Source organism: Paralichthys olivaceus, chromosome 18 (genome assembly GCF_024713975.1).
Source record: "Paralichthys olivaceus isolate ysfri-2021 chromosome 18, ASM2471397v2, whole genome shotgun sequence".
Taxonomy (NCBI): domain Eukaryota; kingdom Metazoa; phylum Chordata; class Actinopteri; order Pleuronectiformes; family Paralichthyidae; genus Paralichthys; species Paralichthys olivaceus.
Genome location: NC_091110.1, coordinates 17076526 through 17089366, shown reverse-complemented (window position 1 = coordinate 17089366; position 12841 = coordinate 17076526). Strand labels below are relative to the sequence as shown.

The following is a 12841-nucleotide window of genomic DNA, read 5'->3' as shown; positions in this document are numbered from 1 at the left end:
AACAAACTAGAATGTCCTTTATCATAGTGCATACCTCAACCAAAGCCCGACAGTCTCATTCTCATGAAACCAAATTTAAATTAACCAGATCCAGATGTTTGTTTGGATCTGCACCAGACTCTTGAATATCAGTCACAAAAATGTGTCTGGTTTTTTTCATCAAAATCAATGAAATATTGTCTGAGAGATCCATTAAATTTAATTCCTGGAGCCGCACCACAATTAAACAGATTATTCCCAGACTCACACCACATTCTTTCACCAGGTTTCATCAGTACAGTTGATCTTGTGTTGCTTCAAACCAACAAACGTACACATACCCTCATTGGCAGAGGTCTGATGTTTGCAGGTGTGATGTGTGAATTAATTTAAAACTTAATATGTTTGCAGACCGGCAGGAAACCAAACAATCAAACTACAAGAAGCAAAAGGAACAAACCAGGAAACAGGAGGAAGCAGAACGTGGCGACCCAGAGATGTGAGGAGACTTGATTCATGGAAACTTTGGAGGATTCCACTCAGGTGAAACACATCATGGCTGAGGCAGGAACAGGAAACAGGATGTAAAATCACTAAAGAGACACACAAACTTCAAAGTAAAATAGGAAATGGCAAACCACCACAATAAAAACATCCATAAAACCAAAGCCGCGGAACACATGGAGGTCACACGTCCAGGCCGAACATCCGCCAAGTCCAAATCAAACATTGTTACTGTGAGCTGGTACGTTGTTTTAACTTAAAGCAGCAGCTTGATTAAAAATAGTTTGATGGATCATCGTTCCCACTCCTCACTCCTCTCTCTGAACGTCAGCTCTATGTAACTTTGGTACGATCTTCAGATCTTCAGCTCCAGCAAGTTGAAGAAAGAAGCTGAACTGTAGATCAGTTAAAGAGATTTAGAAGTTATTAGAAAAGTTTATCTCCAATATTCAGCAGGAAACTTTTAAAATATGAAGAAATCTAAACAGAGTTTGGTGGATTTGTTGTAGCAGCAGCTCTTTCAGGTTCAGGAAGCGGGGGATCATGGGTAATATCCAGCATTCAGTTCAGTGAGTGGGACTACGCAGGTCAACACATTGAACAGAACAGCCCGACAGAATCAATCCTCACGTGTGCCTGCAGAGGGCGCTGTTCCCCATAGTGTTGCTTTAATGCAGCAGTTTCAGTTTAGACAAACAAATTTGTGTCTAGAATTGATAAATTGCACTTTAGATATTAATTTGTTGTTTGACTTTGTGATAAAACATGAACGCAGCTGATATTTCACACAGACTGGACACATCAGATGTCTTGATTTGCAGACACAGCATGTGGAGAGGTGGCTCCGGCACAGGACCGGTGTGTGAGTCCCGTGAATCATGAATAACGGCCGTTCTGTCAATATGTCAGTGAGACTGTAATTGGCAGTGAGAGCTGCTGCAGTGTAGCATGTTGAATCCCGAGGGGACGAGGAAGAGCGTCTCCTCCTCCTCACCGGAGGGATGGAGATGGAGCTGGCCAACACCCTGTAACCCATGGTAACGCCATCCGCTGCAGTGGGAGGAGCTGTGTGTGTGTCACTGTGTCTGGATTGGCTGGGAACAGGTGTGCTGAGGTTCCATGAAGGGAGGCTGGAGGAGGAGGAGGAGGAAGAGGCATTGATGAAGAGGAGGCACAGGGCTGGAGGTTGTTCACTGTATGATGTCACGGGACAAACTACTTAGTTTAATAAAAAAACTAAATCCATCTATTCATTGTAAGCTGTATGTATGTTGTTATTTAAATGAATGAAGCAGCTGAAATCATGAAATAAATGTTGTTAACATTTTTCTCAAATTTAGATCAGAAGGTACTTTAGTGCACCGGCTCTGGAGCTGTCAGGGGTTTTGGTTAAAAAATAAAATGTTGCGGGCTAAATATTCCTTTCTGCCTGAGTCTATATTTTGTATGACCACTCCATAAATCTGAATAATGTTATTCCTTCATGAAGGGACAGTTCCACATGGTGTCTTCACCCTGGTGAATGTTGGTGGACGGGCAAACAGCCCAGAATGGAAAGAGCCCATGTTACGTAAGTGATTTAAAATATCCTTCGGCTGGGACGCTCAGTGGTTGACAGGAAATTCTGCAAACAAATCCCTGTAAAATGACCGAACGATGACATGAATAAGAAGAAGATAAAATAACATGTTTAAAGAAACAGACATTTTGGCAACAAGAGAAAACCTGGTTTCCAGGTTGGACGGAGATCTGGTCCATGTGAAGTAGATTCTGAATACAGCCTGTGTTTACACAGACACTTTATAATCAGAGACAACATGGAAGCTTTAAAAGAATAGGGGAAGTCAACACTGCAGACTTTTTGCCACTGGAGTGCAGTGTACAGCAGATTGAACTGTGTGTAGTAGTAAGATGTTTTGCTTCACTGAGAAGTTTCAAACAGTTAAACTCAGTGTTGACACGGGGACGCCCTCTGCTCCGGTTTCAAACAGCTAAAACATCCAGGTCACGTGATTGATGGCCGAGGATTCTACCAGGAACAACTCGATGCTTCCTGACACGTTTTATTTATACACACAGGCTCGTTTGTCAGAGCAGGACAAGCGATGACAATCTCAAACCCTGTCTGTGCTGATCCTGGGATTAACTCGCTCATTCAGACTCGATCCCTCCTCACCTCAGCTGTTTTTCCTCAAACTGATCCGAGTGTCTTCATTCTGTCACTGTGAGGCAAAGCTCTCAGGAATTTCCATTGAGTTGGGGAACGTCTTGTGATTCCCTGTGGAGCCCGGAGGCCTTTGGGGCTCAGCTGTGTGTGTGTGTAAACGGACCAGACGCGCAGAGCCGACTGCTGCGGAGCCAAAGCAACAGGTTGAGGGCTGAGCCAGCTGCTGACGGCAACAGGGTGTAGATGAAGTTAAAAAAAAAAGGAAACCACTCTGGAGTAGCTTCAGGTTATGTTTAATGACAAAGTGTTTTATCTTTTTTTCATTGTAATGGGAAAAAGAAAATCAAAGCAAATGCATCATTACAATAACTACTGTCTTTCCGCACCTTCATTTCCTATTCACATCAGGCCCTGCCATCAACAAAAGGGGTTTTTAAGAAAAAAACACAAACTCACAATTTCAGACGCTGCACAAACGAACACAGACCGAATCATGATGAAAAGATCAAAACAAAAAAAGTGCAGTATCTCTGCGGCAGAAATGGAAATGACGAGAGAAAGGTCAACGCCCCAACACGGTCACTGCTGGTGGATAATGGGCCTTTTATCAGAGATGGCCGCACGCCATCGAGTCAGCCTGCAGGGTCACCACGTGTTACTATAACGCATCAGGCAGCTGCTGAAGAGTAAAGTCAGTTCTTACATCTTAAGCCTCCAGATCAAGTCCTGACACTAAAGTAAAAATGTTCTTTCAGTAGGATTTTTAGTCTTTTCTTGAAACTTTTGACACTGAAATGCTCTTTTTTTTTTTTAAAAAGAGGACAAGGCAAAGTCCTTCACAACTGGAACTCAAATTCAAGTCAAAAGACATAGACAGCAGTTGCTCTCAGGATTTGACTTACGTCCTGAACGAGGCTGGTGGATTATAAACCTTATTTGAACCAGGTCTGGTCTACGGAAGGTGCAGCCTCAGAGATACTGCAGCGAAGTAGACGTCTGATATCAAGCTTAACGTTCACGCTGCGAGGACACGCCTCACCGGACATGCAGGCCGACTGCTGAGACAACCTTTCCTTCAGTCAGTTACAAGTTGAGGCATCACTAGAGGAAGACGAGACCGTCCGTCCAATCACTCAGTCTGATCCATTTATCATCGGCAGATTGATGAAGGATTTTATATTGAAATTTTGGCAAACAACGTGACGCAGTGTTAGGAAGCAGGGCTGGCTATTAATGGATCATTTTCACTTGATAATAAAACAAATAATAATCTTCTTAGATCTTCGAAGAACAATACTAGTTTCTTACAAAATAAAAATCAGGCAAACAAATCATGAACTGTTCGGTTTATCTCAAGTTTTCAAGCTTTAAGGGACCAAATCCTTTCTAATGATTTAAAATCCAAATGAAAAGGAAACAGCTCAGTAACATCCAGCCCAACGTGGAGTAAAAGTACGATGGGAGCGAGCGGTCTGAAGTCGGACCAGACGTCTCACCTGACAAGCGACTGAAGCTTTTCTGGACCAAACGGCTCTGTTACCCAAAACCCAACCACACAATACTGTTAGTGTACACACTGAGAGGGACACACTGGATTCCAGTTTTTCTCACTTTGTCTGCAGAATCAAATCTATTTTAATTTCCGTCACAGAAAAGGTAAAAAAAAAAAAAAAAAAAAAGAAGCGTTGTATAAATCTCTCCTCGGACTACCCCCCCGAGTGCAATTGATGAGCGCCCGTGGTTCGGGATGGCCACTGTGGTAACTCCATTTCATTACAACTTCTCAATAAACCACAGCTGTTGTGAAATAAATACAAAAAAAGGCAATAAAACCTTGAGTAGATGAACAAAACGGCTACTTTCAAAAAGGCATGATCACATCTTCAGTTTGCCGACTCTGAATCTGGTCGAACCCTTTTCTCGGGGTCGAGTGTCGGGCGACTTGTGGCACAATCTGTGGTCAGTTGTAAAACTGGACAATCCTCCCTTGTTGTCAGATGATCGATGGGTCAGTGTGTGTCACGGGAAGAGTTTGATTAAATGAATTTAAACCCTCCCTGGAAACCCACCCGTTAAAAACATCTGAACACAATCACTGGAAATATGATCTTATTCATTCATTGAAAAGCTTATACAAATGGTTGGAGGATATAAAGGAGGGGGAGACAGAGGAGGGAGGGGGCATCCAGAGTCAGAGAACAGCCGAATAAGGGCGGGGAGGGAGGGAACATGTCATATCTCAGGGACGAGGAGGGGGAGCAGGCGGGACAGAGGAAGGAGAGACGGGCGTTCGTTCTCTTCAAGACAGCAAAGCTTTCTTCCCCCCCCCCCCAAAAAAAAACAAACTCATGGCCACTTCTCAGGCACTTTTCTTCAGTTGGAGCTTCAGAAGGAGCTGGCCGGTGGCGTGGTCAACCTCTTTCCAATGTAGACTCTGAAAGAAAACACACACGCTTACAGTCACGCTGGTTTGAATCTAATCCTCCTGTGGAAAAACAAGGTATGTGAGGTATTTCCTCTTCAAGTTACTTTCATTATTCTGTCTTCACCTTTCAATAAATTCACCGAAAACAACTGCAAACTTCCAAACCGCCGACTTTCGGACTGGTTTCCTGACTAACTGTGTAACCATAGAAACTTGAGAATGGCCAGCAGGGACGTTATGACAGGTCTGTTAACGACTCTCTTGGCAAACTGCGTCCCTGCGGAAATGTTGCCGTCTCGTGTTTCACTGATGTGACATTATCTGACTGAGGAGCCGGGATTATTGTAAACAGTGTTATCGCAAACAGAGGCGGCTCCCGGGAGAGTCGCTGTGAGACGGCAGGTGTGCAGACGTGCAGCTGCTCTGACAGTTTGTCAGGCGAGGGACACCGCCAACGTGTCTGCAGCTCTACAGCTCCCCCTGCTGGGGATTATCAACAACTGGGAAATATTTAATTGTCCACCCTGTTCCACCCAAGAAACACAAACCTGAACCACACTCACACCACGATTATAACAGAGAACCTTCTTGCCGTGAGGCGACAGTGCTAACCACTGCACCACCGTGTCGTCTCTGATTCATTGCTCGAAAGTAACTGGAAAATTACTTAACTAAACTACTGTCATAGTGACTGTCCATGTTTGTGTCTTACCCCAGCCCCAGAGCGAGGATGTGTGATAGCAGCAGCGAGGGGATGAAGACTTTGAGGAACTCTGCAGAGAAGAGGCCTCCTTTCTTCATGGCGCCGGTCTTCCTCATGCTGAGCGTTACTGAGCGACGAGGATGACGGAAGTGAAACTCCCTGCACATAGACACACACAAGACATTTTAGACACATCACAAGAACAAAATGATCTACACCAGATAAATGTGGAAACATTTTTCCAGATTTTTGAGATATAAAAGCCATATTTTGAAAGATTTAATTAACATAAACTCTTCAAGAAGTCTTAACTCCTGCCAGATGTACGAGCGTTAGAGCAGCTTTATTTGATTCTATTACCATAATGGCCATAATGACCGACCGCTTCCACAGGACAAACAAGCAGATGTGTGTGTGTTCAGTTGCCACGGAGACTTGCTGATGTTGTTTACCGAGCTGAAACTTACTTGGGGGGAATGTTTTCCGGTCGACTGGACCAATCAGCGACCCAATCTGCGTCCTTCATCAGGATGTCCATGTCCCTCTCCTTGTCCAAGACTTCCTCTTCTGACTGAGGAAACACACGCACCTAATTTAGCAACCGAGGCTCAGACGTTATGTCAATGATGACTTTTCTTTCAGGACAAATAAGACAAATAAGTTGGTTTGTCTAAAACAACCACAAGTGAACAAGGTGTTTTTTTTTTCCAGCCCTGACAAAGATCAGAAGAGGAAAAAAAAAAAACCAGTGAGGAAGAAAAGTGAAAGTGACGACATAAGCTGCGCAACAGCCATCGCCATAGAAACTAAAGGCGGGCAGCAGCTGTCATTCAGGTGTACACACACAAACCACTTCAGCGCCAGTAGACAAGGTTGCTATGGCAACAGACTGATGGAGAACCCGTGAGGCGCTTACTTGGCTGTCTCTCCTGCCAGTCATGTCCACGTCGAAGATGATCTGTCCGTCGTCCTGGGGACTGTGAGGTCGTGGAGGGCTGCGGGGGGGGGGGGGGGGGGTCAACAGCGATGAGTCACAAGACTCGTTATCATGAAGTCTGAAATTCTGATGTGCGAGTGAAAAGGTTTCACACCGAGGAGAATGAATGACAGTAGAACAGAACACTTTAAAACGTACATTAGCTGAGATCAAAAGTTTAAAAACTACTTCAAACAAGCACACACGGGATATTACACATCAGGTATCCATGGCAACAGTAGCTTAGGTACTGAGTGTTAGACATTAAGGTTTAATGGAGTACTAATAATGTGGGTGTTTGGATACAGGAAGTACCACACATTCACACTATTTTCACATTAAGTTTCAACACTCAGTGCCTCGTTACTCATTTAGAGAATTAGCAGGAATATTCAAATTTACAGACACTAAACATGCAGATCCTCTGATTCAAAAGAAGAAAAACCTCTTCCCCTCCTCCTCAGATTTTCATATTAAGCTTATTGGATTTGATTTTTCATTTAATTATGAATGAAACTGTTCTAAAAAAGTATTAAAAAAACCAGGCTGTGCAGGTTTTTGTTTTCCTGCTGGATTCACAACATCAAATGTCAGAGCAGCTTGTTGATTCTGAGTTTTCGGAATCAGATCAGGTGACTCACTGACAGCTGACCGCCCCGCTCTCTGATAACCTCCGCTTCACCGCAGCCCCAAGCAGGCACATGATGCGGCCGCGACCCCAACAGACAGGATCAGTAAAATGGGAGGCATGCTAAGACAGAAGACATCAGTTTATTTTCAGAAGCCGACTCAACTCCTGACTCAACATGTCGGGGGTGTAATTATGACAGAGAAGCTGCTGTTGGGTGATGAGGTCATTTCACTTTTCCACCAGATTACTGAGGAAAGTTAAGGAATATTTAAAAAGAGTCAAGTCCAACTTTAAAAATCTCCTATAAAAAGCTTTTTTCTGTTGCAGTTTTTCCAAACGAGCTTTTACTGCGTTATTGGCAGATGAGCGTCCACACAGCACAACTGTGTTAAACGTTTAGTATCAACAAAACTAAAACATTTTTACAACAGGCCCTGCAGTATTTAAATTAAACATACAAGTGAATATTCGTAAATCCTTTTAGTTAAGTTACCTCGTTTTGGCCATCACACCTTCGGTGCAGTTAGAGGAGCAGGGTTTCAGTTTGAGATCTTCACATCAGATCCAGGGTCAGAATTAAGTGATTTTGTTTTCGGCTCCAGCTCTAAAATCAACTGTGCTGTGTTTTGTAAAACAGGCTGCCCTTAACTTAGTGAAAGTCAAGAAGAACATTACACAAGTACCAACTTCCCCATGTGGCCTTATCCTCCGCAGCTGTAAACACAAAGTCCTGCATGAACCCAAAAAACTCATGACTTTTCTATTCACTCTTCTACTGTGGTGGAAATTCCTGTGTCCTCATCTGGATTCACAAAGGCAACAGTTTTTTGTGTTGCTTACTGAGTCTGATTACATGAATTATTTTCTAATTAACTACACAGCTCCTGAGAATTCAATCTTCCCCTCACGTTTAGAACGGCTTCTTTACATTACCTGTCACAAGAGGAGTTGCTGCGGCTCGACTCGTGCTGGGCGTCCAACAGGATTTTCTCCATGTCTCCGTTGTGGATCGATGAAGAGGACGGGACGTGCTCCAGCCCCCCCACCATGGCCTCCTCTTCCTCCACCTGAGGGAGGGGCAGCAGGGCCGAGCCCAGGCCGCCTGCGGAGGATGACTGGGCCAAGCCAGCCGCACCTCTGTTCATCTCCAACTCCACCCAGGACCCTGGAGGTGCAGAACAGACCAACACATGAGCTTCACTCACTCAACACTGTCTGTACAGCAGCGCAATGATACCATGGAAGATAAATGTTAGCTGGTTTTAATTATATTCACTCATATATACATAATTTATTATTTTTACCTCCGTCAATGAAGTTATGTTTTATGTTTTCATGTTACAACATAGAGATTAGATATAATAAAACATCTTTATTGCTTTGTGAAGAGTCCCCTAGTTAAAACGTGTCTGAATACAAGTGTCAGCATTACCTGATAAGACAGAGACAGTGTAAAGTCACAGCAAAAAAAACATTTGCATATCCTGTTCAGAGCGAGATCTGATATGTACCATGGGACAAGTTTTATTACCATCTGCCACTGAAATCAGAAGTGTAATTTAACTGTCTTTTGTTTAGTTTGGTGTAAATTACCATAATCTTTGGTAGAATTCTCAGAATAAAAAGCTTCCAGTTTTTGCCCCTGGAAAGAGTGGACAGTGGAAAGAAAGTGATATTTTGACCATGGACCAAGAAACAGTTTTCACTGCAGATGGTAGATTTTTCACGGGCGAAGGGTTGATGTTGGCTCTTTTGAAATGTTAAGAGTCCTGCTGAGCCAGAATACATAATACAGCAGTGTGAGAACTGGAACACCTAAACAGATTTACAGGGATCGTTAATGTTAACTGTGCTTTTCATGCTATGACATGTCAAAGTATCCAGCACTCCCAACAAAGTGGAGCAGAAGAGTGAAAAAAAAAAAAGAAGTCATAATGATTTTCCACTGGGAGGTGACAACAAGACATCTGGCCGGAGACTGTCGGTCAAAGAAGTCCATGACTGAGGCACTGTTTACTGCTGTGTGATGAAAGGGCAGTAAATGCCTGGCTGTGTACGTGCTCTGGCTCCATGTAGCTCCCGACCGTGAAATGTGATGCTCTCCCTGTTAGTACATGAGCTCTTGCATGGACTGGTAGCCGAGGAGGCACAGCAGGTCACCACTGTGTTACAGACATATAGAGCGAGTTAGCGAGGGCAACAATTTGGAGAATGGAGGGGGAAAAGTGCTTTGACAGCCGTCATCATGTGGCTTTAAAAAAACGAATAGATAAACACTTTAACCTGCTGTCCTCGCAACAATAAAACAAGACGTCCGGAGCAGGTCACATGACCCCATAACAGTATGTAAACACAGTGTTCACATGAGCTTTCAGGGAAACTGCATTTCACACGCTTCAGGTCAACAAACCCACCACCCAAAGTGGAGCACCCCTCCCCCCATAAACAGGCCTGGACTCAGCACTTGCACTCATCCTGTGGATTACACAGTGGACTGCGAGCCAAGCTGCTGTCCACATCCCATTGTCTCCGCTCCGTGGACTAAAACCACGTTGCCATGGAGCCGACGCTTGTGAACATTCTGGCCGCGGAGCCGCTATCAGCTGCTGGGTGGGTTTAGAGGAGGCAGACATCGTGTGACCTCTCTGATCCACTGATGCTCGGGCGGGAGGGACGGAGGAGGCCGAGGCTGGCCCTTGACTGACGATCCCAGGTATTAGATTAGAAATATTTATGACACTGGATTGGGAGCTCTAGGAAAAGCCAAAAATAACGTGGTCTCAGATGACAACAGTACAGTGCATCCGTACTCTGAACAGTGACACTGCCTCTGATAAGTGCAGGGTCTTATTATCCCTAAAGCTTGTAGCATGCACTGTTTTCTGTTGATGTGATCTGGTGCAACAACATCAGCTGTGAATTGCATAGTTTGTCAGTTTGAATTATTCCGGATTAGTTCACTGAAGATGGTGTTGGGTTAATGTGGTAGCAAAGGATTATGGGGCCCCTGACAGGTTTAAAAGGATGATCCTTCTGTAGTGTTTACAGGCTGTCTCCAATAAGAGGTCTGTATTATGAAGCTAGTTCAACATAACCAAGATAACTTTTATATTATCTGGCTTCACTGATTAACGTTGGCCGCCCTGGACGCTCTGCATCATGACGCTGGTTATCAGCTGGCTCACGTTTAACTCTGGGGTTTCCTATCTGGCTTCAAGTGCAACCCTCTGGGGGAGGCGGAGTCTGGAACTACAAGCAACATCTGCAAGTGAAAATGTTTACAACTTTATAATCACTCAAATCTGTAAAGTGTGGATATTTGTGGGATTAAAAGAAAAAAGAATGAATTTCTAATGAGCCACTAGTATGAGTGTTCTGAGCTGCAGTGGTGTAAAAGCATCAGCACTGTCAGGAATAAAAGAATCTCTGTTCAAATTAAAATGAATCTATTTATAATATGTATTTGTGAACACGATAAACTCTCTCATCATTTTTTAGAAGTTGTTAAAACCAGAGTGGACATGTTGAAAGTCTGGAGCAGCAAACTGATTAAATTGTTCTATAATCTGCTGCACCTTATTAGTTGACACCTCATTGTAAACTATTTTGTCCCGGTCAGGATCCAGTGGGAATTATTAGTTAGGTTTTCCAGTGATCTGATCGGTCAGTAGTTGGGCTGAGGACAGGTTTTGATCTGATCCTCTGAAAAGTGAACCTCGCTAACCCCAAACCCTGGGGAGGCCTGAGGTTTTCTGAGACGTGGTGTATAAACTACAGCTTAGACTGTTCCAAGATACACAACAGGAACGGCAGACTTAGACAGAACGACAAAACTGTGTCTCATGAAGGCAATACTTAGAGGAAGCAACAGAAGGCAGACACAGCCTAAAGTACTGGAGAATGTATAAATGACATTCATAAAACAGGGTAGAACGTTATGGATAGAAGAATGACTATCCTACTCTTAAGAAGTGGGTCACTAAAATACCTTGGAGTCTGGAAAGTTCGATTCCTGTCCAGATTGCTCTCTAATACTTTCCCCCCACACTCTGCACGTCTGAAACGTCTGTCCTCTAGTCACCGGGGCCATAAATAGCATGCAGAGTCACGGCCCCCCATAGTGTGGTAAAGTTAAACCCGAGCAGAGTCAGTGCAGCAGGGTAATAAACAGGCCTTTGTTTATGTGGCTCTGTGGCATATTTAAGCTGAGGTCTTAAGTGTTTATATAACAGGTCATACATACATTCAATTAGGCTGCGTCTGTACAATGCTGTTCGACAAACGCTAATTTAATTTGTCCTCTATTTAAAAATTGATTAGCACTTAGTTTTAAAGGGACTATTTCACCACGAGTCCTGAAAGTGGTTACTTATATTTAATTCAAGAACTCTACTTTATTACTGACTTTTAAATGTATTATATAATACAGCTGCTTATGTTCATATATGTAGAGTTTCCTTTGTAAATCTTTATAACAGGTACATTTTGAGGAGGATGACACTTTACATAGCTTGAATCTGACACATCATGCAATAAAACACTAAATGGGTGAATTCAGTTTTGATATCTTGTCGAACAAAGTGTAAACTGTCAGAGAATAAACATGCACGTCTCCATTTTTCCAGTTTTTGTCCATTTCTTCCATCCCCTTGTTGACTAACCTTAGACCCACCTCCACCCTTCCTCCGATTGGCCGCCTCGCCTGTCGGTCAAGCGTCTCGAAACGCTATTGGTTGTCCCACTGTCAATAAACACGGAACATAGCGTTCTCGCTGCTCCGCCACGAAAAAAAAACAGAGAAACCAAACCAGCTCAAACATCGAGACACGTAGCGACAACACGCGGGGACACGCACCGACACGCACGCCCCGCACTGGGAGCGGCTCGGCGGTGCGGGTTAGCTCACCGTTCAGCCCGGAGTCTCCGCTGTTGTCTGCGGGAGGAGCGTCAGCGGCGTCGGACATCGTCTCGGTTGTTGCAGGAACGGCTCAGAAAACTGCGCACGCCTCCTTATCTGCTGCGCACATTCAGACCCTGCGATAGTGCGACTGAGCCCCGGACTCTTCCCCCCCGAGCGGCCGAGCCGAGGAGAAAAGAAAGAGAAGGAGGAGGAGGAGAAGAAGAAGCTAAATGCTACAGCGCCACCACCGCCTGCGCCGCCGCCACCACCGCCGCTGGTCTCCCGTCCGTCCGCGAGCGCGACTCTGCGGGAGGAAGCAGCGCGAGACGCTCCGAACACAGCCACTGGAGCGGGCTGATGACGTCACGAGGGAGGGGGTGAGGGAGAGGAAGAGAGAGGGGGATGAGAGAAAGAGGGGGGAGACGGAAAGAGATTATGTAACTGGCTTAAAAACAAAACTCCTCCAACACGTGATGACACTTGTGTAAGATCCGGATTGATAATTGATCGATTATTAATTATTGATTGATTGATTGATTGCAGACTGACGTCAGGA

At 44.4% G+C, this 12841-nt stretch overlaps 1 protein-coding gene across 1 annotated transcript; it reads right to left on the bottom strand.

Annotated features, from left to right (window-relative positions):
- Positions 1–2927: 2927 nt before the first annotated feature.
- bnip3lb (BCL2 interacting protein 3 like b) lies at positions 2928–12703 on the bottom strand. The gene is made up of 6 exons (XM_069514413.1): positions 12292–12703; positions 8319–8550; positions 6695–6773; positions 6246–6349; positions 5788–5937; positions 2928–5084 (listed from the first exon to the last, which is right to left on the bottom strand). The coding sequence occupies exons 1-6, from the start codon at positions 12347–12349 to the stop codon at positions 5036–5038; spliced, it is 672 nt and encodes a 223-aa protein (XP_069370514.1). The 5' UTR covers positions 12350–12703; the 3' UTR covers positions 2928–5035.
- Between the last annotated feature and the right edge of the window lie 138 nt (positions 12704–12841).

Excerpts from the sequence above, each read along its gene's own strand:
- bnip3lb (XM_069514413.1), bottom strand. The coding sequence starts at position 12,349 with ATGTCCGACGCCGCTGACGCTCCTCCCGCAGACAACAGCGGAGACTCC. Across the intron at positions 6,350-6,694 it reads CTGGCAGGAGAGACAGCCAA|TCAGAAGAGGAAGTCTTGGA; the intron begins GTAAGCGCCTCA and ends GTGTTTCCTCAG. Across the intron at positions 5,938-6,245 it reads CCGGAAAACATTCCCCCCAA|GGAGTTTCACTTCCGTCATC; the intron begins GTAAGTTTCAGC and ends GTCTATGTGCAG.